General features: G+C 45.6%; 1 protein-coding gene across 2 annotated transcripts in view; it reads left to right on the top strand.

Moving 5' to 3' along the window:
- LOC144817669 (myosin-IIIb-like) overlaps nucleotides 1-24,992 on the top strand; it is a 446,642-nt gene that overhangs the window by 409,927 nt on the left and 11,723 nt on the right. For both annotated transcript variants that reach the window (XM_078674399.1, XM_078674400.1), the window contains one exon: nucleotides 22,754-23,074. In XM_078674399.1, coding sequence (XP_078530525.1) covers nucleotides 22,754-23,074 — 321 coding nt within the window. The remainder of the gene's footprint in view (nucleotides 1-22,753; nucleotides 23,075-24,992) is intronic.

Consider the following 24,992-nt stretch of genomic DNA (forward strand, 5'->3'; position numbering starts at 1 on the left):
AGTCGGAAATCGCTATTCCTAATGTATGAAACTCCTAGAGCTTTAATTAGCGATTCCTAGTGAGTCGCAAATCTACTTACCTCATGAATATTAATGGAGTAGAATGCAATTAGCGACCCATTAGAAATCGCAGCCATCACAGGGATGATGGTCTGCTGAGGTCAGCAGACCACCCTGTCTGAGATTGCTTTTAAATAAAGCTGTTTTTTTAATGCCACCCATTTTCCTTATAGGAAAATGGGATGCATTTTTTTTTTTAATTTTCTTTTCGCAAAATATTGTTTAAGAAGTGGACCACTGCTTTCTCTTAAACTTTGTTTTACATTCACAAATAGAAAGGATTCCAACGGGGACCCCTTTCCATTTGCAAATGCATTGCCACTACACTTTGGTAGTCGGTATATTATTAATGTTTTGCAACTGGAATTCATTGCAAAACATTATTACGTTCTGTTCTGATTCCATATTTGTTAGGGACGCTCTTTCCCAATACCAAATTGGTATTTGATCGCAAACCAAAATTTCAATTCAGTAATGTGCTACTGAATCGCAGTTTGGCCCTGATATATACCAAAATGCTTTTTTGCTGTCGCAAACAGGCCGATTGCAACCAGAACAAGCATTTGCAATTCAATAGGTCTCGCACTTACGCGAGTTTGACCTATTGGCATTGTAAATGACAATGGCTTTTATTTAGGTTTCAAAAACCAAAACATGAATAAAAGGCAATGTAATTTACAATAAAAATAGTTCAAACTCTAGCAAATGCGAGACCTATTGCATTGCAAATGCTTGTTAAACATGCTCTGGGAAGTATTAGTGCTCCTGCCCAGATGACAATTCTATTAGTGAACTAAGAGGCAAGCCAGTAATCATGTGTACCCTATATATGGGCTTGATTCTTGTTATACATGGAACCAACACTTATTTTGTACAGCAGAAATACTGAACTTGCATATTTGAATGTGATCTTTTATGTGATAATAAAGAAAAAGGTGGCTCCATACGACAAAATCACACAATTTGTGACCAGTTCACGGGTCAAGTACATTACAGCTAGGTCGAGTAGATTATTAAAGTTACCAGAACTGCAGGTTTAGTAAAAATGTTATGATTTTTCTAGCCCTGACTGGGCTTACTTTTCAGTCTTGGAAGTAAATATGTCACCTTTTAAGTGCCTCTAGAAAGATTGTGTAGGCTACATTTCTTATTTAAATTTAAAAGTGTTTCTTTCAACAGCTTTACATATATAAACTGCATGCAAAAATTCTCCACCTGCTATATTCCATAAAATCCTGCATTAAAAATGTACATTCTATCAATTTTTTTACTTTCTTCCAGTCCCTATTGTTTGTAAGTGCACCACTGTTTCTCTTCTACCTGCCTCTCCTGTATGTAAGTTATTCTAAATCTGATGCCTATCGAGCTTAAGCTCTTTCGGAAACCATAACTATTTTATTAATTCCAGCAAGCACTTGCTTCTCACATAGCCGCGCCAATGCTCACATTTTTGTGAATAATGCACCGAAAGCAAACTAACGTGAATGCACGGAATGAGCGTGAAAAACTAACCATGACAACTAATGAACTGATCACTAACTTTTGGTACGGGGTAGTGTCCTACGCCTCGTCAGGGGTAGTAAGCCCTATATAAATGTATTTAAAAATTCAGGCGGGCCGCATGTGGGTTGTCCAAAGAGCAGAAAAAGCAGATTTACAAAATACTTTTCCCAAATGTTATAAATAGAACAGCCAGTCCTAATGGGCTCTGCTAAAAAATTAGTTCTTCCTTCTTCTTCCGAGTAAGGGGTGTGGCTCACTGGTTAGAGGCGGCAGACCCGTAAGCAGAGAACGGCCCGGGACCAGGGTTCGATTCCCGACGCGGCAGGGTCGTGGACCAGGGTCAGCGGGCTCGATAATTCTCGCCTCGGTGCCTACTCCAGTCAGGGACCACACTCGGCAACTCTGGGCATTAGCTTGCCTCATCTTCACAACAGCCCCCCAGACCGCCGGGGATGCTTGGTTGCACCTTAGAGATACCCATTAGGGACCATCTCTCAGGGTGAGCCAGGACGGGTTCACCAGCAGTCGAAGCGCGGAGATACTCCCCCGGGAGTTGATTCTAGCGCTATATAAACCCACAATTAAATTAAATTAAGGGCAATATTAAGCATCAATTAGCACATGGTGGTGCAGCTCTGAAATAGTCCATGGCACGCAACCCCACTCTGCAGTTTGCAGCACCGCTCTACATGGGCGATCCAAGGCGTGAAACACCGGACGGGAATCCTTAACAGTCCGCTTATGGTGCGGTACAAGGACCCAACAGCCTGAGTGCAGCATACGACTTGCCACTCGCGGGTGCTGGAGGTTCGCGTTTTCACTCAAGCCTCGGACAGGGAGACCGGGAGTGCACCTAGAGAGTTGGTTCGGGATAAGATAGGTGTAGATACATTGTATAGCTCACAAGATGGGGCTAGAGGCGGTAGCCTACAGGAGCAGGAGCAGATCAAGGATCAACACCAAAAGCATGAAGACCCGCAAAAAGATAAATTTGACCTATTACTCTCTACAATGCAACAGATACAAGGGGAAGCCCGGCTGGAGAGTCAAAGAGCTCGGCTGGAGAGTCAAAGAGCTAAAAGGGCTAATAAGAAAATACAGAGATCTCTCCACAAAGTACACGAAATGTGTGCTGAAGCTACAGGTAGACTGACGGAGGTTGAACAGAGGACCGGCAAAATGGAAGATGAAATGGTAAAGCTGCAAGAATTTAGGCAGGTGCAGGAGAAAACAGAGTCCGACATACTCTGGAAACTGGAAGATTTTGAAAATCGACAGAGGAGAAACAACATAAGACTGCTTGGAGTGGAGGAAGGCAAGGAAGGAGGAGATATAAGAGCCTTTGTTGTGGATTTGTTGAAAGGCGCGTTTCCAGAGATGGACACATGGGATTGGGATAAAGAGGTGCAACGTGCGCATCAATTTCCTCTTACACAGAAAAAGGGCAGTGCGGGTTTAAGAGCAAGGGCAATCCTTGTGTACGTGGGAAACTACCTTTTAAGAGAGGAAGTAATTATGAAAGCTAAACCCATGAAGCAACGAACCTATAAGGACATAACCTTTTTTGCTCGTCCAGACTTCTGCCATACAACAGTGGAAAGAAGATGGCGTATGCGGCAACTCATAATACCATTCCAGAATATAGGATGTGAAGTTTATTTGTTGTTCCCTTCTCGCCTTAAGATAGGCTTTAAAGGCCAGTTCAGAGGTTTTTTTTCGGAAATAGTTGCGCAAGAGTATCTGGCTGCACTTCGAGAAGAGAGAACACATAGAGAACGTAATATACAGGACGATCGTATTGAAAGTTTAAAACAAGTAGCTTCTATAACAAAGCAATAATCGAGCCTCTTCTTCAATATCATGAATAAATCTTTAAAAAATATGTACTAAGGGGGAGTGGCTGGGGAAAACTCCCCTGGGGGGGTGCGGCTGTCACGCATAGGTCAGGATTGACCTATTTGCCAGTAAGGGAAGGGGGGGGGTTCTGTGGGAGGGCAGTCTGGGGAGGGAGGGGAAAGGGGCAGGGCACATAAGATTTGTAGTTGAAAAAGGAAGATTAGACATAGGCATAAACTTCTTGTGTTATTCCTTTGGTTTTGAAGTGAAAAATATGAGGTATAAAAATGTTAAGAATGCTAAAAAAGTATTGAAAACTAAAGTAAGAGAAAATGTAGCTATTAATGCATTTATTACTGGGAGTTCCTTTTTTTTTTCTCTTTCCTTTTTTTTTGGATATTCTTAAAATTTCTTTATGACATTTAGAATCGTAACATGGAATGTGTGTGGTTTAAACGACGTTCAAAAAAGACAAAAGATAGCCACCCGACTTCGCCAGATGAATGTGGATTATATCCTTTTACAGGAAACTCATGTAATGAGTACACAGGAGTTTTGTCTCAATCAGTTAGGATTTCATTTAATAGCAAGATCCAGGCTTGGGGCAAAAAATAGAGGAGTCGCGATTCTATCAAGAAACAAAAATGTGGTAATTGGTAGAAAATTAGAGGATAAATGGGGTAGATGGGCAATTGTCGAGGTATTAATAGATGGAGTATGGACAACCCTAGTGTCAGTATACAGTTAAACCCAGGACGATCCAGAAATTTTACAGTTTTTAGATGCAGAATTAGCAGGATGGCCTACACAGGTAGTTATAGGAGGTGATTTAAATATTAACGGGGCAGACGGGTTGGAGTCAGGGTCCTATAAAGGTAGAAAGAAAAGAGTGTATAAGGCACTGACTAAACTTTTAGAGAATAACGCTCTGCGAGACGTATGGGGTAGTACCAGACCAGATCAAGCAGGATACACGTATTACTCCGCACCACATCGCATCTGTGTTCGACTAGACTATTTTCTAGTTTCTAATGATCTATTGTCTAGAGTAGCAATCGAAAGGTTATCACGAATCTTTAGTGACCATAACCCCTTACTTTTAACAGTTAAGACAGGAGGAGGAATTAGATTAAGTAAGACCTGGACCTTTCAAAGAACACTTCTTTTAGATAACAACTATATACAGCATATGACTAAATTGATTAGTGAATTTTTTGAAAATAATAGAGGAAGCGCCCCTGTAGGGGTGGTGTGGGATGCATTCAAGGCTGGTGTCCGTGGAGAGACATGCAGTTTTAGTGCGCATAAACGAAAAACTGGGCGTATTAGAGAGGATAATTTGGAGAGGGCTGTACTCGAGGCAGAGGAGCAATTCCATAACTGTGTAATAAGGGGCAATCCGTCTGAAAAATTAAGAATAGACCTGATGAAGGCAAAAAGTGAAGCTGAGGAAGAGCTAGCGAACAGGGCAGCTTTGTACTACACTATAAAGAGGGAAAGGTGCTATGAATATAGTGAAAAAGTTGGTCACGTTTTAGCTATGCGGACTAGGCAGACAGTAGCCTCTGGCATCGTCAGAGAGATTAGGGATGAGCATGGAAGGACACACACAGACTCGACTCAAATAAGAGAAGTATTCAGGAAATTTTATCAGAAACTATACGATCAGCAACACCTCTGTAATCCAGAAGAGATAAGTGACTATCTTCGGCATATCCCGTTTAAAGGGGTGGATATTGTAGATGCAGAAAGTCTGGAGAGACTGATGGATAAAATAGAAATACAAGAAGCCATGGCCAATCTCCCATCTGGAAAGGCTGCTGGCCCGGATCAACTCCCTTTGGAGTTTTATAAAATATTTTGGGAGAGTCTAGGTCAAGATTTAATCAATACCTTCCAATTAGCACAAACTGGCGAGTCTATTCCTAAATCTTGGGGAGGTGCAGATATTGTTTTAATATTAAAAAAGGGAAAAAAGGCGACTGACCCAGGGTCTTACAGACCTATAACCTTGATGAATAACGACACGAAAATATATTCGAAAGTATTGGCAACAAGATTTGCAGGGATAATTGGTAATTTAGTTAGTGATAACCAGCACGGATTTATCCCTGGCAGAGGGACAACTCACCACACCAGAAAGGTTATAACCCTGTTTGATGTCGCTGAGGTCACAGGAGACCCGATGGCTGTAATGCTGTTAGACGCAGAGAAAGCGTTTGATCGGGTCTCCTGGGACTATCTTTGGCATACCTTAACAAGAGTAGGTATAAAGGAGGGCTTCGTGAAGGCCATACAGACATTATACATGAATCCGGTAGCAGCGTTGAGAGTTAATGGGGGTACTACGGATCAATTTCATATTAAAAGAGGCACACGACAGGGCTGCCCATGCTCCCCTATTCTATTCGCTATGTATATGGATCCACTAATTCGTAGGATAGAGCTATCTCCAGATATTCCCTCACAGGATACATTACTCGGCCCCTGTAAGATTTTAGCTTATGCCGATGACATGGCGGTGATAACCCCAAACCCCACGGAGGCAATTGAGAGGATAGAGCTGGAAGCTCGTAAATTTGGATATATATCGGGCTACGCCCTGAATACCACAAAGACGCAGATTATTAAAAATTCTAAGACAATTTGTAGAGATAATCGGGTGGTCCAACAGGGACTTTATTTAGGTATCATTATTACTTCTGACCTCAATAATCTAGTGGAAAAAAATATAGCTCCAATAGTAGAGAAGGTCAAAAAAGATCTTGACCGGTATGAGAACTTACATTTATCTTTAATAGGACGTGTTAATATCATTAAAATGTTGATATTGCCTAAATTTTTGTACATATTTAGAACAATTCCACTAGCCATTGAGAATAAGTGGTTTAAAATCTGTGAGCAAATGATTAACCGTTTTATCTGGGCAAAAGGCAAGACGCGGAGGGCGTTGAGATATATGTCACTCACACGGGAGAGAGGTGGTTGGTCACTACCAGATCTAAAGCTATATTATTGGGTTGCAGCACTGCAATATATGGGAGGTTTGATTGGAGGGGCTGAAGTGGAGGGTTGGGACAAGTCAGGGTCTTTAGCAATATATGGTCTGGCTTTAGGTATCAATGCCGAGAATGTGTTTCTAAGATTTACAGAAGGTAGCTACTTCAAAAGAACACGCTTTAAGACAGTAATAGCGGCGCATAATATTTGGAAAGGGTTTTCAAAAAAGGTGGGAATTGGGAAGTTTAATTTTTATACAAGATTGAAGGATAACCCCTCCTTACCTAGCGAGATCTTTTCAGGAGCTGTCTTTAACGAATGGTATAGACACGGGATAAGAAAAGTTGGTGATATGATGGGTTCACAAGGGATTCTACAATTTGTGGATTTACAAACTAGTTTTTCATTAGATACAAAACACTTCTATAAATATCTTCAAGTAAGAAGTTACCTTTCGAAAAAGCAGGGGGGTACACTGGGTTTTGGAAGAAGTACACTGTTAGATCTTGTAGAGAATGGCTCTGATTGTACTATTAGAAGATATTATTTAGAAATGACTATGTTAAAAAAAGATGACTTAGAGAAGTGGACAGATAGATGGTCATTAGATCTGGAATTGAATGGGGATATTTTTATCGAGTCGTTAGAAATGGGGAAGACAATGTTATGTTCATCATCCCTCCAGGCCCAACACTATAAAACGCTATACCATTTATATTATACACCAGCGAAGATCGCTCAGTGGGGCGGTACATCAGGTACTACCTGCTTCAGATGTGGAAGCTTTAATGCAGATTTGATACATATTTTTGCAACTTGTCCACATCTAGACAAACTGAAACAGGACATTGTGGAATTTTTTCAAAGGGCAAAAGGTAATAACAATAGAATTAACACCGGCCACTATGTTGTTGGGGATCAACTCAGAACAAACAAGCTGCAAAAGCTTTATTTTTGTTTCAATGGCGATACTGAGGTTATTACTGGCTTCTGCCTGGCTGGAACCGAACTCACCATCATATCATCAATGGCTAGGAAAAGTAATGTCAGCACAAAAACTGGAAACCGCTATATATGCTAGGAGGGGTAAAAAGGGGAAGAAGATGGGCACGCAAATCTGGGAACCATTTACACGATGGAAGTATGGTTTAGACGTTTAAGCGATTATGTAATTAAGTCACTACATGAACTGTATATACAGCATATATTTGGATAATTGGTTTGTTTATGTTTGAACATGCTTGTGTATTCATAGTTATGCATTATTGTGCCCTGCCCATGTCAACATAAAATAAAGCGAAAAAAACTCAATAAAAAAATTTAAAAAAAAAAAAAAAAAAGAGAGGAGATTAAGCGGGCTTCGCTGCTTCCCACCTCGGCCTCCGCGCGCTGCCCTCTAGATCCACCCTCCTGTGTCTTTGGCGATGCTGGCCCGAAAGCACAAGTTCCTGGAGCAAGCGGCCGCACGTGCCCGCCCGTTGAATAGGAGCAGCATGGCGGCTGAAATAGAATGGCTAGCTGCTTTTGCGCTGGATCACAAGGGACCGTCACCTGTATTACCGAAATAACCGCTCAACTGAACCCAGACGCCTTTCTTCCACCCTGCGCACCAGCTAGGCTCGGACATGGAGATTATGAAGCTTGAGTTTCCACCCCTGCCACGGTTTAAAGAGGACTTGGAGGTAAGAACCCCAGAAGTACTGCTACTGATCAGGTGTGTTGTGAGTACTTATGAATAATAAACAAAGAGAATCCACATCAAGATTCTGTACAGGTGGTCCCTACAATAGTGTTTTTTAAACACCCCTCACACACCAAAGGGCCCTTGGTGTCATGCTTCATCATTGGGGTCTTCGCACCGCTCTACGGGATGCGGCGTGCTGCTAACCGACGACTACGCGGGAGCACTTTTTCTTTTGCCTATGCGTGGTGCATGTAAGGTTTTGTGTGCATAGGTGAGTGGTGGGATCCGAAGTGATAAAGTGATGTTGAAAAGTCTCTGGCACGTGAGGTTTACAAAAAACTTCAATAGACCCCCGTACTGGTACTGTTAATAGGGTGATTGTGAGGTATTGTGTATTTTAATGTACATTACCTCGTGTGTGCGTTGACATGTTTCTAAGCTAAGCGGCTTCTTCAGGACGGGGTGCACAGATCCCCACCTTACTCACGTCTTTTTTGAAAATACTGGTTACTTTCAGAAAAGTGATATTTTAAGTTAAAAGGCTAATATGTGCCTACTTATTTACTCAAAGGATTCTGCATTTGAGAACCTGAAAAAAGAGGACGAAAGGAACACAAAGAAAGAAAAAAAGAAAAAAGCGTATTGGTATTTGTTAATGAAATATCCAGTGATGCAGGTTCAGTGACCTAAACAAATGTGAGGGCAGCAGCTGGTAGACGTAATTTGTCATCATAATTCCCCCAACAACATTCCCCCCTCTCTCCCCCTGCCCTCCACTTTAACCCCTCTCCCTTATCCTTTACTCCCCTCTGCAGATATGTCCACGATCAACAATGCCCTACAACTGCTGACCATGTACACGTCCAACAATGCCACACAATTGTTGACCCCCCCCCCCCGCATACCCCCCTGGCCCGGCCTTCTTCGATGGACCCTCCTCTTCCCCTGATCCTCCCTACTCCCCAAAGCTCCCAATCGCCCACTCATACGACCTGCCCTCACTCTCCCCTCATTTCCCACACCACAAGTGCTATCCCCCACCCCCTTTCTGACTCTCCCTGGCCTTCCCCTTCCACTCTTACTCCACCCTATTCCTCCTCACCTAAACCCATACTCTGTCCCCCCGAAACTCATACTCTGTCCCCCCGAAACTCAATGCACCCATCAACCCGAACCGTCTCTCACTCTAATCCAGAACCGCCCCTTCACCCCCCCCCCTATTCCCATCCTCTCTCCCTTTGATTATCATGGCTCCCCCCCTCCCGACCAGTCCCTCACGGTTCCTCCGAACACTCCTGCCCCTCCATTTCCTCCTTCTTCACTCTCGATGACCACATACCCATCTTCCCCCTCCATGCCCCTCCTCTTGCCCTACTACCACAGTCCTCCCATCTCCCTTTCTAGGAACCCCACCCTCCCTCCCAACAACAAACCACCCCCAATGAAGAACATCGCTCATCCCGTTCCGCTCCCTCCCCCTTCTCCAACATCCCACCTTAGTCTTATATCTAACTCTCTTTGCAACATTGAACACACTCTTGCCACTCTCACCAGAGATCTCGCTCATCTTAGATCTGATTTCTATTCCCTCAAAAACAGGGCCCTCCCACTTCGGTTAAACTGCGCTCGTACTAGACGTATGAATCCCGCTACCCCCAAACAGTTTTGCACGACTCCTCTACACTGCCGCACACACAGACCTCTCCGCACCTCCTGCCCCCTCTCCCCCATGGAGATGCTCGACCTCTGCAAATCCTACCCTCACTGCTCACCCACTAATTTCCAGCCTCCCCCGGCCTCCAGCATCCCTGTCATACTGGGGACTAGCCGAACTCCCCGCTCACCTTGCTCACCTAGGCCTCCTCCCCAACTCACAGCCATCCACTCCCTTCCACTCCCTAAAACTCCCCCAAAACCTCTTCACTGCATGCTTGTTAATTGTCGGTCCGCTGTGCGACATGCCACTGAAATATCAGAAACTATCCTTAGTGAATCCATCGACATTGCGTTCCTAACGGAAACCTGGCTCAAAGACCACTCGACAAGCATCCTGGACCTCCTAGCTCCTCCGGGCTATTCTATTCTCAGGAAAGACCGGCCCATCCGAATTGGCGGTGGTGTTGCCATCATCTTCAAAGAGGAACTACAAATTTCCCTTGTCAATAATACTAATTACTCCACCCTTGAATACCTTGAAGCTGAACTCAAAATTCACGGCTCCCAACCCATTCGCCTTCACAACATATATAACCCTCCCGGCAATACTCATCCCTTCGTTGATGAACTATCCAACATTCTTACACAATCCTCACTTTCGAATTCCCTCAACATTTTCCTGGGAGACTTTAACCTCCACTGGAATGAGCGCAGCGATCCCTCTATCACCCTCCTTTCCACCCTTCTCGAGATCAATGACCTAGAGCAACTCTGTCACTCCCCGACCCATTCCAAAGGAGCTATCCTAGATGCAATAATTACTAGCAAAGATCTAGCCCTCCTATCCAACATTGTTCCCATCGACTGGTCCGACCACCATCTCATACTGTTCTCTATAGCGGTCTCTGCCACTCCCCCGCCCACGAAAACCACTAAACCCTCGAAACTGACCAGAAATTTGAATAATATCCCCCCGGATGTACTGGAATCCAAACTCCATGCCCAACTTCTCGCCATTCCGCCCTCACTTAACGCAAATGAACTTACTGAACACTACAACAAAGCAGTTATTGAAACCCTAGACCTCCTGGCCCCGCTTAAGCTCAAAAACCAAAGAACCGTCCCTTCCAAATCATGGTTTAATACGGAGCTTAACAATGAAAGACGCTCACTGAGACAGACGGAAAGAACATGGAGACTGCACCCTTCCCCCTTGCACCTAGCTCGCCTCAGACTTGCAAGATCCTCTTACAAAAAACACATCCTTAAACAAAAAGCATCCTTTTTCAGAACACAACTTGACCAAGCCAAAAACAGACCCAGAGAACTGTTCAACATTGTTCGCAATCAAACCTCAGCCGCTCCGCCTGTACTTATGGCCTCGACGTCCAGATGCGAAGAAATAGCCCTCTTTTTCTCTGAAAAAATTACAAAAATAGAGCAATCCTTCCTGCCGACTCTGACCCCTACCTCCATACTACACATCCCCCCTACCGCACCTGCTTCCTGCCCACGACCCTCCATAATACTGATCTCACTCCCCCCCCTTTCCCTCCACCCTCCAAGATTCTAATCCCCCCAACACTCACCCTAAAAATAACGCCGCTTGGCATAATTTCCAGCCAGTCACTGAAAGAGATGTCTTTGACATCATTGCGAAACTTAAACCCTCCTCCCACACTAAAGAACCCCTCCCTTCTAAACTTGTCCAAAACCTCAAACATATCATCACACCTGCCTGGACCTCGATCATTAACACCTCCCTAGCCACCGGCTGTGTCCCCACCTCCCTTCAACTGGGACAAATCACCCCCATTCTTAAAAACCCTACGGCTGACCCTAATGACCTCAACAACCTCCGTCCTATCTCCAACTTGCCCCTCCTCTCGAAAACCCTTGAAAAATGTGTCCTTCTTCAGCTTGACAGACACATTGAACTTTTTAACTTACTTGACCCTCTTCAATCTGGCTTCAGGAAAGGCTGCAGCACCGAAACCGCCATGCTTAACATTATAGATGACATTCACCACTCCCTTGACAATGGCGAATCTAGCCTACTGATCCTCCTTGATCTCTCCGCAGCGTTCGATACCGTTAACCACTCTGTTCTTCTCAAAGTCCTTAAAGAACGATTCGGCCTTAATGGCATGACTCATAATTGGTTTGTCTCATACCTGCAGCACCGCGCTCAGCAAATTAAAATCCACAATTGCCTTTCGAACCCCTCCCCCATCTCTCTAGGAGTTCCACAAGGATCCATACTATCTCCCTCTCTCTTTAACCTCTTCATGGAACCTCTCACCCTCATTCTCAAACAAGCAGGGATTAACTATCACCTCTACGCTGACGATACACAACTCTACCATAAGATAAAAACCCATGCTGACATCCTCCACCTCAACAACACCCTCATCAAAATTCAAGCCTGGTTCCACTCGAACCATCTCAAACTTAACCCAAAAAAACCTGAAATTATTCTTTTCTCCCCAAAAAACAACCAGCTCCCCATTCAAAAGTGGATCACAGACCTTAACGCCCTCAACTGCTCCCTGTCCCTAGCCACCTCAGTCAAATCCTTGGGCATCTCCCTTGACAACCGACTAACTCTCAACGTTCACATCAACAACTCTGCCAAAGGAGCCCTCCTTGCCCTCCGTAACCTTAAGAAAATTAAGCCCTTCATCCCAATTGATGACTTTAAACTGGCAGTCCAATCGCTTGCTCTATCGCGCATTGATTACGGCAATGCCATCCTCACCGGAATTCCCAAAACCCACCTGGCACCTCTTAAATCTGTGCTCAACCTCGCGGCTAGGCTTATCACGGACTGCAAATGATTTGACCACATCTCTCCCGCCCTTAAATCCCTTAAATGGCTCTCCATTGAAGGTAGATCCACATATAAAACCGCCTGCATTACGCACAAAATCCTCCACCAAAACACACCGGCATACCTCTCCAATAAACTGACCAAAGCAGGCTGCACGCGATCACTGAGAAGCTCCAACACCCTCCTACTTATTCCCCCCATTCAGAAAAAGAATTCCACTCAGTCACGCTCATTTTCAGGCAATGCCCCACTTATTTGGAATGCCCTCCCTAAAGACCTCCGCTGTAACCAGTCCTACCCCAGCTTCAAAAAAGAACTCAAACTTCTTCTCCTTAATAAATACTGGGGTTTCTAATCGCTCCCTGGTAGCCTCGCCCCTCTGCATCACCCCACCTATCTGCTCTGCATATGACTTGTGACCACCCGCCTGGCCAACTCCCTTTCCTTCTATCTGATCACCTTACCTCCCCTCCTCAAGACAGTCAGTTCTCTTGCATGTTTTTTTTATACCTAAGTGAGGCTTCCCGCCAAACTGTGACCGCTATTTTGTATGACTCATAGTGTCTAGCAATTGTTTTTACTTTTTTATCTAGATGTCATGTATCCTATGTGGACTTGTTCTTTTATTATTCCGTTGTCTGTGCTTATACACACTGTACCTGTATGGAAACACCTTGTAAAGCGCTCTGATACTCCTGGGTCCAGCCAGCGCTATATAAAACCTCTTAAATAAAATAAATAAAATAAATCAATCCTACTGGTGATGGTGCACCCTGAAAAAACCAAAGACAAGACATACACAACACTTAACATAAAACACACGCTCTAGTTGCTTAACCTGTGCAGTTATCGGGACAGGAATCTATTCTTGTTAACAATATGGGAAAAAGACACTAGTGTGCATACTTGCTGCCAAAGTGTAGTTGGCACCATAAGCCTCCAAACTGTGGGGTTGTAGTGCTAATTTAGCACCCTGTAAAAGCAAGGTATCATACTTAGTTCCCATGGACATCTAATATTCACTAACTTCTCATGCTGGGGGTCAAAATACCCTAATGCCAAGTTCTTACTCACTGCTACAAGGGATTTCCTGCACCTGACTGCCCCACACGCGGCTTCGATGAGAGTGAGGAGAGCCCGGTTCCTTCGCTTTAAATACCCACATCAATGGTTGTTACGTGTGGTTAATTGGTTCCAACCGGGAAAATTAGAGGGCCATATAAGGCTTTTCCAGGCTGTTAGTGCGCTTGCAGCACCCTCCATCTTGGTGCGGCCGAACTGACTAATCTTCAGGGTGTTGGTGGCTCTCACGCCTGTGCGAGAAACGAGACGGAGTGTCTCGAGTAACACACATGCGCCTTGCAACCGCGATAGGTGACTGCGGTTGTGCCGGCCGGGCCCAGAGGTGTGCCATGCGCGCGTGTGCGAGACAATTTTGAGCCCCAGTCTAAGAGTGGTGATAAGGTGTTTGCACAGGAAGCACCATCGTTGTTGGCCCTTGCATATAAAAATCTAGACTTTCTTAATATACATAGCTGCAGGCACATTTCCTGAACTGGTCAATTGGAGCTATTTTTTATGGGAAGGCTTATTGCACAGAAAACACAGTCATTGTTAGCCCTTACATATATAAATCTAGATATTCCTAATATACATTGCTGTAGGCACATTTCCTGAACTGGTCAATTGGAGCGATTTATTATGAAAAGGCTAGGCCTTTCTGGGCTTGATGTTTTTTATGTACATAGGTGAGACTAGGAGGTTTAGAGAGGGTAGAGAAACACAACCCCCAGGATATCACGGTGTGGTCTAAACACCTCTCAAAGCACCCTGGGTGGTGGTGCCGGTGGTGTCTTGATTCAATCATCGGGATACTGTTAATTCAGGTGCCCCCACGGAATATCGTCGTTGAGTCCAATGACGTGGGTGCCCAGCCGGAACACCCAGCGTTGCTCTTTTTCAAAAAGGCCCTTTTCAGAGGGCAACTGTTCAATTATGGTCCAGTTCAGGTCATTCACACAGTGCATTTCTTTAAGAAAATGTGTCGCCATTTTAGTTGTGCTCTTCTTGCACCTTACATTACTCTTATGCTCACTGATTCTGGTTTTGACTGGCCTCGTAGTCATCCCAATATACTCGAGGCTGCATGGGCACGTGATCATATATGACATGCTTACTATTGCAGTTTGTGAACTTCCTTTGATCCTATGTTGTCCCATTCCTGAAATTCAGACGCCTGCTTTTCTTTAAGTGATAGCTGCTACAGTTCCCACAGGGGTGATGCTCCTGTATCCCATGCAGTGTAGGTTGTTCCGGTTGCTTCTTTTGAGGGCGAGTGTGGACTGGAATGTCTTTAAGGTTTCTACCTTGCCTTTGTGCAAACAGGGGTTTTTCAAATTCCAGATCACAGCATACCATAGTACGCCAATGATTTTGAAAATTTTATTTGAGTGTGTATTGTAAGTCGTCACACATATAGGTCTTTTCTGGTTGGCCTCTTCTGATACTTTCTCTTCCAGGAGAACCTCTCTTGTTATTTCGGGCTCTCTTCCTTGCTTTGTTGTTTACAAGGGCAGGGTATTGCCTCTGTTGGAGTTTCCTTTTGAGGTCTGCCGCCTGTGTTTTGTATTCTCCCACATCAGAGCAATTCCTTCTGAGGCGGAGGAATTGGCCATACGGAAGGTTATCGCGAAGGTGTCATGGATGAAAGCTGTCGTATCGTAGGAGACAGTTTCTAGCGGTAGGTTTGAAGTGGGTGGTTGTTTTGAGTAATCCGATATTCAAGTCCAGAAATACCAGTGTTTCATTTGAGACAGCGCTAGTAAATTTTAGAAATGCGTTTTGTGTGTTAAGCCACTTCATGAACTGGGTCACAGATTGTACATCGCCTTCCCAGATGACAAAAATATCATCTATGTAGCGCCTCCAAGTGAGTATGTTGCTCCTGAAGGGGTTGCTTGTGTGAAGGATTTTGTGTGTCTCTAAGTGGTGGCCGTAAAGGCCGGTCAAGCTTGGAGCAAAGGGGCTCCCCATGCGGGTTCCGTGGCTCTGTAAGTATAGTGTATTGTTATACTCAAAAAAGTTCTTTGTTAACCACCTCCAGGTGTTTGATATTTCCACGGAGTGGAGAACAAAACTTCCTCAATGATATAGAGCTGTGGTTCCCAAACTTTTGACTCCTGAGGACCCCCATTGAGTCACCACTGGAAGCCGGGGACCCCCAAGCAATTTGTAGGATTTAAATTTCAAACATTAAAACAGTAATTCGAAAAATAAATTAACACACGTGTGCACACAAAACAAATACTAGCATTACTAATGCTTTTAGGGGCATATTTACAAGCCTTATCACCACTGGAACATCACTTTTTGCGACGTTCCCGTGGTGATAGGGGCCTCGCCTTATTTACAAGGCAGTGTAAGCCACTTAACGTGGATTAACGGTGCCTTGTAAATAAGACCCCCTTTTACCCAATGCTAAGCATCAAATGGGGTGGGCACTGGTTGTTGCGGTAGGCGTTTCCCCTGCAACACCCATTGATTTTGACACTGTCCCCTATTTACAAGGGCAGCATAAATGGAAGGCAGCACCAACATTAAGGCCAGGGAAAATCTGGCCTTAACTTGGCGAAACAAGGAGAAATACTTTTTCTCCTCGTTTTTGCAAAACGCCTTGGTTTGTTTATGTTCAGGAAGGTGACCCTTCCTGCACATCAACAATCTTTAAAAAAAAAAGCAAAAAAAAATACATTTTGTAACTTACAGGTGTAATGCATTAAGCAGCACACATAGAAGTGACAAAATGACATTTCAAGATTGTTTATATGCAGGAAGGGGGACTTTCCTCTACATAAACAATCTTCCCCTGTTAAGTGTAGCCCCAGCGCAGGGGAAACGCAGGGCTGCACCATATTCTTGTAAATATGGTGCAGCCCTGCGTTTCTTAAATGACGAAGTGCGCTGTTAAGCCAAGGAGGCTAACGACACTCTACGCCACTCCTGTTGTATTTTATTTTGAAAGAATTTGCAAGAAAACAAAAAAAGTTCATGGGAAGGTTGGTGCTGCATCTCCGTGACTAACTTTTCAATCGTTGGTTTTATTTTGCAGTACAAGGCTCCTGCTAGGGCCTGACTGGAAACTAAAAGACGCCCTGACAAATGATTTCAGACCAGTCCCCATACGGTGCAGACCAAGTGCAGGGAGTGAGTGACCCTGACCACTAGAAAGGAGGCTTTGGGAGGCTCTCCCCCCAAAAAATGTAGGAAACAATGCTGCAGTCTATAACACAATTATCATTATATATTGAATTGTATTAGCTTTTAAAAGAATAGTAAATGAAGACCTGACTATGCACCAGAATACGATAATCTTTCTGGGGGTTCTTCAATGATTCCCCCACTATCACCCTCCAACAGCGCCTCTCATCTCTCCATAGCCCCTCTGTCACATGTATTTCATTTGTCTTATGGCATCTCTCAGAGCACTTTACATCACATACGTGTAAATCAGTGTATAGAAAATGTTACATCAGGCAAAGGGGACTACAAGGTGTAGGGTTCACAGACCATCCACACTGGTAGGCATTTTTAAAGAGTGCTTGGTCTGAAGAAGCACAAACTCGGGATTCAGAACACAACACAGTGGTTAGCATTGACTTTAACAATAAAAATGTATTTCCACCCATATAAACCTTTTTAGCAGCATCGGGATAATGAAAGACTAGGAAAAAACATAAGTCACTAACTTGTAACTTGCAGTTTGCAAGCAGCTGTTTGATGACAGTTTATAGGTCACTGTGCTAGATTACGATTGTCACTTATGAACGGCACAGTAACAAAAGAATCTCTCTGACAAAAGCAGTAACCCCCTGACCCATGCATATAAAATACTATTTTTTTTAATGCATGGTTCCTTTTGTCCGATTATTTCAGGTTCTCAAATGCATAAACCTTTGAGTAAATAAGTAGACACATATTAGCCTTTTTAACTTAAAATATCACTTTTCTGTAAGTAACCAGTATTTTCCAAAAGACGTGAGTAAGGTGGGGATCTGTGCACCCCGTCCTGAAGAAGAGCCCTAGCTTTGAAACTTGTCGATGCACACACGAGGTAATGTACATTAAAATACACAATACCTCACAATCACCCTTTTAACAGTACCAGTACGGGGGTCCATTAAACTTTTTTGTAAACCTCACGTGCCAGGGACTTTTCAACATCACTTTATCACTTCGGATCCCACCACTCACCTATGCATACAAAAACCTCACATGCACCACGCATAGGCAAAATAAAAAGTGCTCCAGCGTAGTCGCAGGTTAGCAGCACGCCGCATCCCGTAGAGGGGTGCGAAGACCCCAATGATTAAGCATGACACCAAGGGTCCTTTTGGTGTGTGAGGGGTATTTAAAAAACACTGTGTGCTCCCCACCATTGTGGGGACCACCCGTACAGAATCTTGATGTGGATTCTCTTTGTTTATTTAAATCTGAAAAGGGAGAACAAATCCACTCTTTTCTCTCCTTCCCCCGGTTGTTATATTTGGTACTTATGAATAATGCCAAGGTGTGCTGTGATTACCAGAGACAAGCACTTAGTTCGGTGCGCGTTGACGAGCCGGCAACAGGAGGCACTAGCAAGTGCTGGAAGCTACCATAGCCTCGGTCATTGACCCATGTTACGTTTGACACTTTCAGCAGCCATTGAGGCGTGCTTTGTATATGTTTGACATGTAGGTACGGGAATGTGCTGGGAGTACTTAAGACTTGCAGGCACTGAGTTATTGTCTTCATATCACAGAGACCAATTTAACAAGCTGTCTCCGTGGTGCCGACGGGGGGAAGGGAAAGTGAAAGTAACGCTGTTGTACGCGTTCACGGGTGCATTCACAATTGCAGTCCATCCTGCCCGTGCACATGTCCTGTCTCCCTTCCAAAGCAAGTCGGTAACAATAGATCTCGCTAATGACAGCGCGTTTGTGCTGCGTCGCTAGGCGAGACCTAAAAAAGCTTGCTACACATTGCCCAAATTAAAGACTCATCTCCTTATAGTACACCATCAACTCAGTTTTAGTTTCCACCTTCTCTCTGCTTCGATGTCAATATTTTCAACAATGTATCTTGTCCCTTGTCCTTCTGTCCAGTGCGCCATTGCTTCCCAGCTGTTTGCAGTGTTACAATGTTATAACAGCTGATCATTTCAAAGTGTGCATTAGTGAATGACTAAAGAGATTCACATATTCCAGCAGCCAGTGGAAGGGATTTCCTGACGTTGAGGCCAGTGATTGATTGGGCATTCCTGTTGGAGACTTTTATATTTGATCCCGGAATCGCCTCCACGAGTAGTGGCACCCAGCACGGATTCTCTCAATGTAGCCCATGGCCCCCAAGATGACAGGCCACCTTACAAGCCAATCATCCTCCAGAATGTGGGCCATTCCTTATAGTCTGGACAAAGACCAGTGAATGGTTAGGTTGCTGCCATCATGTCTCTTCCCATTCCCTCCCATCTCCCCTTCCTCCTCTTCCCTTCCCATTCCCTCCCATCTCCAACCCTTCTAGCTTCCCTTCCCTTTCCTCAACTTCCCATCCCTTTCCTCAACTTCCCTTCCCTTTCCTCAACTTCCCTTCCCTTTTTGCTTTTAATGGAGACCTGGTGATGGTGATTTTGGGGTTCTGTGCACTTTCACTGTGTCCCAGTGGAAAGTGCGTGCGCACTCTGAGTGCGTGGAGTAAGGCTGGCCTGCCCTCCCATTGAAATGCATGGGGAATGTATGTGTCCCTGGTAGTTCCTGATGCGTGGGGTGTACAAGCTCGAGTCTGGTATGTGCATACTCGTGTGACTGAATTCTGCGAGAAGATGTATGCGGCGTGTATGTGTCTAGTGTGGAAGTGCCACTTGTAGACATGGCTGTGCGTGTGCTGTGAGGGTGCTGGAGCGTGATTGGCTGGAGCTGGCTGGCAAGCCTGGCTCCAGGACGTCTGGATGGGTCTGCCCGGTGGTGAGTGGAGAGATTAGCATGAGTGATGTGAGGAAGGGCTGCACCTGGGTCCTGAATAGGGCTGGGCTTTCCCCACACAATGCTGGCTCCGCCCCCTGTGGTGCGTCTAATGACCCTAGCCCTGCCAGTGAATAGAGTGAGGGGCTGAGCACATCAAGGGTGCTCCAAAACCAGCTGCGACTGGTTTCTCCCCCACCCTTCACCTACAGTCAACGGGATTTCAAGTATAAGAAGGGGCTGTGTCCCCTTACAATTTGTTCTCTTCTAGGATCCTGCCTGAGGGGGCTGCTGCTGTTGCTGGGCAGGAGGACCGCCACTTGGACTGCCTCCCTGCCTGGAGGCCCAGTGAGCTGGCTCTGGGCCCAGCCTTGCCCCCCTGCCTACCTAAGAACTTTGCTGGAGCTTTATCCTTGCCCCTAGCGTTTGGGAGTGTTTTTCCTGGCCCCGGGCACCTGGGGGCGCTTTGTTCTGCTTCTAGCGCTTAAGAGCGCTTTATTTTGGCTAGTAGCGCTTGGGGAGCGCTTTATTTGTAAAAGCCGGTGCCCACCCGGCATTGGACCCGTTTTGCTGATTTTCGGCGCATTACCCCTCTTTGGCTGAGTTCGTTATTTATTTACAAGTGCCCACCTCGAATTAATATTATTGAAGAAGAGCCGGTGCCCACCCGGCATTTGCTGCTTTTCCCTCGCGGGGCCGCCGCGCTGCCTGCGACGGCGCGGAAGCAGCTAACTGGCCGGCCAATGGGAGCGCGGCCCTGAGAGAAGGAGCGGAAGTCCCGCCCCCGTAGTCCAAGGAGGGAAGAGGAGCACGGCGGCTCAAGGTGCAGGCGGGGCTCGGTTGTGGAAGAGGAGCCCGTGCCGCCCACAGGAGAAGCCTTCTGAAGCTGCCTGGTCCCCCGCGAGGCTCTCCCGAGTGAGAGAGCCCCGCCCACCGCCAGAGAGGACACCCGGCCTGAAGGAGAGGCCCAGAGCACAGGACCGGCCAGGGGAGGGGAAGCCCCCGCCACAGGTGAGTGGGGGCTCGTGGTGTTAATTTGCAAGAGAGGGAGGGCGTCGGGACACATTGTCGGTGTCCGCCCCCCCCCCCCATTAGCGCGACCTCATTCTATTTGTTATTGTGAAGCCACGAGGGCTTCAGGGGCAGTTCTAATGATTTCGAGCCCATGAGGGCTCTGGGGGCCATTGTCCTTTTGGGTCCGCAGGAGGGGGACTCCAGCAAAGCGGCACCACCGTTGCCCAGAGCCCCGAGAGGCTCAGAAGCGCCACATGTGTATTGAGAGCCCAGAAGAGGCTCAAGGCGCCCCAAGTGATCACGGGTCCCCGGTGAGGGACCCCACCGCCCAGTGAGGCTGCATTTCTTTGTTTAGAGCCACGAGAGGCTCTGGGGGCATTCTTTCTTCTAGAGCCCTGAGAGAGGCTCTTTGAGTGCCATTTTGTGTTTAGAGCCACGAGGCTCTTGGGGACACAAGTGATTTGTTCAGGGCCTGGAAGGATCCAACGTTGTCCCCACCATTATCTACAGCTGCCCAGCACTTCGTAGGCAGCTGCCACGTTTAGGCCCCTGACACTGGGACGCAGGGCGTCCTAGCCCCTGCAAAGCCAGTTGGCCTAGGGACTGTCACAGGTGGTGACTAATGTGTTTTTTGCGCAATTGTGTTCTTTGATACACCTCCGAATGTTTTTAGGCATCATGTGTTTTCCTACCCTGCACCTCTGAATGTGTTGTTTAAGCATCATGTGTTATGTGCTTATACCCCTACAGGTATTGTGATACTTAGGTGGTTGTTCTTGCTAGTGCAGGTGGTGCTAGTGAGGTCCTGGTTCCCTGCGTAACATTCTCCTAAGGTGGTTAGGGTTGCGTAGGTGGTACTTAACATTTACCAGTAGTTACTGGTTGTGTGCTACAGTGATTTCACATTCTATGTGCTATGTTCTAAAAGTGTTACTTCTAAAAGTGCTGATTCCTGACAGTGGTCCAGGTGGCCATGTCTTGTACATATCCCCTGTAAATTCTGCCCGTGCCTGTTGGCACATTGTCAAGTGTGTGTTTTAATCTAATGTGTTTTGGTGTAATACAAAGGCTATTTTTTATATAACCTTGTGTGGAGTTTCCTTGTGGTGGGCCTTGGGTGTTGTTGCTGGGGTGTGTGCGCAAACATTTAACTCACATTGCCTCAGAGTTTAGCCTTGCTGCTCGCGCCACGTTACCTAGAGGGTGAGCAGGGGTTATCTTGGCGTGTAACTCCCTTGCCCTGACGTGGAAGTGGTGGTCTCTGACTGACTTTGGCGCAAGCCCTGGCCAGCCAGGGATCCCATTTCTAACACCTCTCCTCTCCCCTTCCTTTCCTTCTTCCCTTCCATTTTCCCTTCTTTCTTCCCTTCTCTTTCTACATCCCATCAATTCCCTCTTCACTTCTTTCAACCCTTACTTCCCTTCTTCCTTTCCCTTCCTTCTTCCCTTTTGCCTGGCCTTCCTCTCCCCTCCCTTCCTCTTTTCTTTCTTCCCTTTCTTTCTGTTCCTCTGCTCCCCTCCCCTCCCAACTCCTTCTCTTTTTTCCGTTCCTGTTGGTTTCACCTGTAGCGTTCCTCTGATCGCCACGTGGGAGCTGAAATTATAAAAACCTTTTTTGAGCCCACCTACACCTTTCCCTCTTCTCTTGACTATTTCACACACAACCTTCAAGGATGTAAAAACATGAAATACATTCTGATATGCTTTGTGCTGATTCAGTGTTTGATGCCTGAGACATTATTGAAATAAAGTTTACTTTAACTAAGGTGTAACTATAACTGCCGGGAACCTTTCAAGCCTCGGTCATACCCTCCAGCCTATTAAGGGAATCTATTGCCACTTACAGAGCAGCCATATTTCACTGTCCAAGATGTAGCCTCCCAGTCCTGAGTGGATTCAGGGAACCATCTTTTTGTCATAAACCAGGAGGTTGTAACTTGAATGCCTCGAGTATGTAGATGTAATGAATCCTGATCTAGTCCTTCCAGCTCCTAACATGGACCACACTGGTTGTAAAAGGTCAAATGCTGCCCACCACCTTCTCCGGGCTCAAGTGAGACCACAGGAGACACTGACTTGTTGAGCTTGTTCTGACTGTTCTGTCTCCCATCTCCCAGGAAGCATCTTAGCCAGAAGTTCTCATACTTTGCTCTCCTTCTGTCTCTTTCCTAGAAGAGTGACTGGGAGCCGGAGTACGAAGAGCTGAAGTTCCTGATCAAAGCTCGTTCGTTGGAGGGAGAGGCGGAGAACGCAGAGCCCCCCGCCGACCGCTCTCAGGACCGCGTGCACAACAAAATGGCGGAGCTCTTCACCCCACCAGAGCAGGGGGGTGGCCAAGACATCTCGCCTTCCTTGAAGCGGATCAAGGCCCGAAAACTGAAGGACAGCGTCCAGCAGGGTACAGACGGGGGAGGTCGCGACAGCGGAAGAGCCATCCCTCGACTGTACCCCTCCATCCGCATCGCCATGAGGGAGATCCAGCAGATCCCACAGGTAATATTTGTCCTCCCCCAGACAACTCTTGCTCTGTCCAGACACCCCCCATAAAGCAAATGTGGTCAGCAAAGGAACCTTGGGGGCCCCACTTTGGGGGCCTCACTGGAGAGACGTGTTCCATACTCTGTCCCAGTACTGAGTATGAAAGGATATAGCACTCTATCCATAGTTGGACTGTGCACTTCAGATCCTTCAAGGATTAGATCCACTTTGTGCCCGGTGAAGCCAAGTAGAATTGTCTAGGATTCTGTTGGGGTTTGTTTTTGCAGCAAAAGTTTGCTTTAGACTCTGGGGTTCAAAGGATCCCCTAAACACGCTATTGACTGTAATAATCTTAAAATGTTTTAAATGTTTTTACTGTCTTTTTTATAGTAAAATGTATTTGATGAAATGATGCTTTTATGATCTGTTACAAAAAGAGATTAAATAAAGATTGATATGACTTAAAAAACACACACCAGTTAGTTTAACTAAACTATGTGTTGAGATGCAAATCAAAAGATGCATCGCGTGTGGGTGTTCCACAAGGTGAAAAAAGTAGCATTGCTTGTGAAAGCGAGGCGACCACACACGACATGTCATACATGGATGCGCACCCGCAAGTAGTTAATGCGCAACCTGCAGCGCGCTCTCCACTCCCTCTTCTGCTCCTGAAGAGCCACAGTGCATCGAGTATTGGTTATATCAGTCATTGCCAAGGAACAACATTTGCTGCAAAAGCACAGCACACAGAATCCCTTTGCAATGAACTATATAACGATCCCAGATTCTGAGGTCACCGGGCTGGCCCCGCGTGTCCTTAACTCCTGCCGCCAATGGCAGATCTCCGGAGCACCCCTGGTCAGCACCAAAGAAAGCACAAATAACTCCCTCTGCGGCTGTAGATTTCACAGAAAAACAATTTCATGGAATACTATTATTGAGAAACCATTTCACCTAAACTGTTTAATAGACATTTTCACATATCAAAGTATAAAGTGTGCCTGAAACAACTCTGCTAACCCTCTAACAGAAACAGCAAGATATTCATGTAAAACATTTTTAATAAAAATATGAGAAATATAAATGGCATTGACCATTTCATAAAAACCAATGCATAGAAGCCTTTGTGTTCGAAATTGGTTTTGCATGGCTTCTTTTTCTTTTAAGAGGTAAATCCACTGGTTGCAGATATTACTTTCAGGGACTGTTCTTTCAGTGCTTTACTTCAGGGGACATTGGTTTAGCTTCATGTATTTTACGTTGTCAAACAATTTCTTGTGATGCTTTTAATTCACTGACCCTTTACCACCTCTGACCCCTCACAACCCCTAAACACCACCAACCACTGCCACTAAACACTTCCCACCCTACCTAAACTACATCCATCACTCAACTCTTAAAGCTGTTTCTAAACTTATCCTCCAACCATTCTAGAAACTGAAAACCCCCACATTACACCTAAACTACACCATCCCTGAACTCTGAACTACACTCGATCCTGAACCCTAAAACCCCCTAACTACCCCTGAACACCCATCCTGAACTCTAAAAACCAAAACCCTTTTCTATGCCTCCACTCCACCCATTCCTGACACTTAAACCCTTTCTCCACCTACAGTCCACCCTTCCATTACCTGTAAAACCATTCACAACCCATGAACTCCACACATCCCTGATCCCTTAATGCCCCTCACCACACAAACGCCACCATCCCTGAACCTTAAAAACCCTCACTGCCCTTAAACACCTCCCATCACAGACTCAAACCCCTCACCACTGCCACTCTACTAATCCCTGAACTCTACAAACACCTTTCCACAACTAAACTCCTCCCATCCATGGATCCTAAAAACCCTAACCATCCAATACTCCAACAAATCCTGTACCCTAAGAACTCTTCAACACACCAAACTCCTAACCATCAGTGAACCTT

Source organism: Lissotriton helveticus, chromosome 2_1 (genome assembly GCF_964261635.1).
Source record: "Lissotriton helveticus chromosome 2_1, aLisHel1.1, whole genome shotgun sequence".
In the NCBI taxonomy this organism is placed as follows: domain Eukaryota; kingdom Metazoa; phylum Chordata; class Amphibia; order Caudata; family Salamandridae; genus Lissotriton; species Lissotriton helveticus.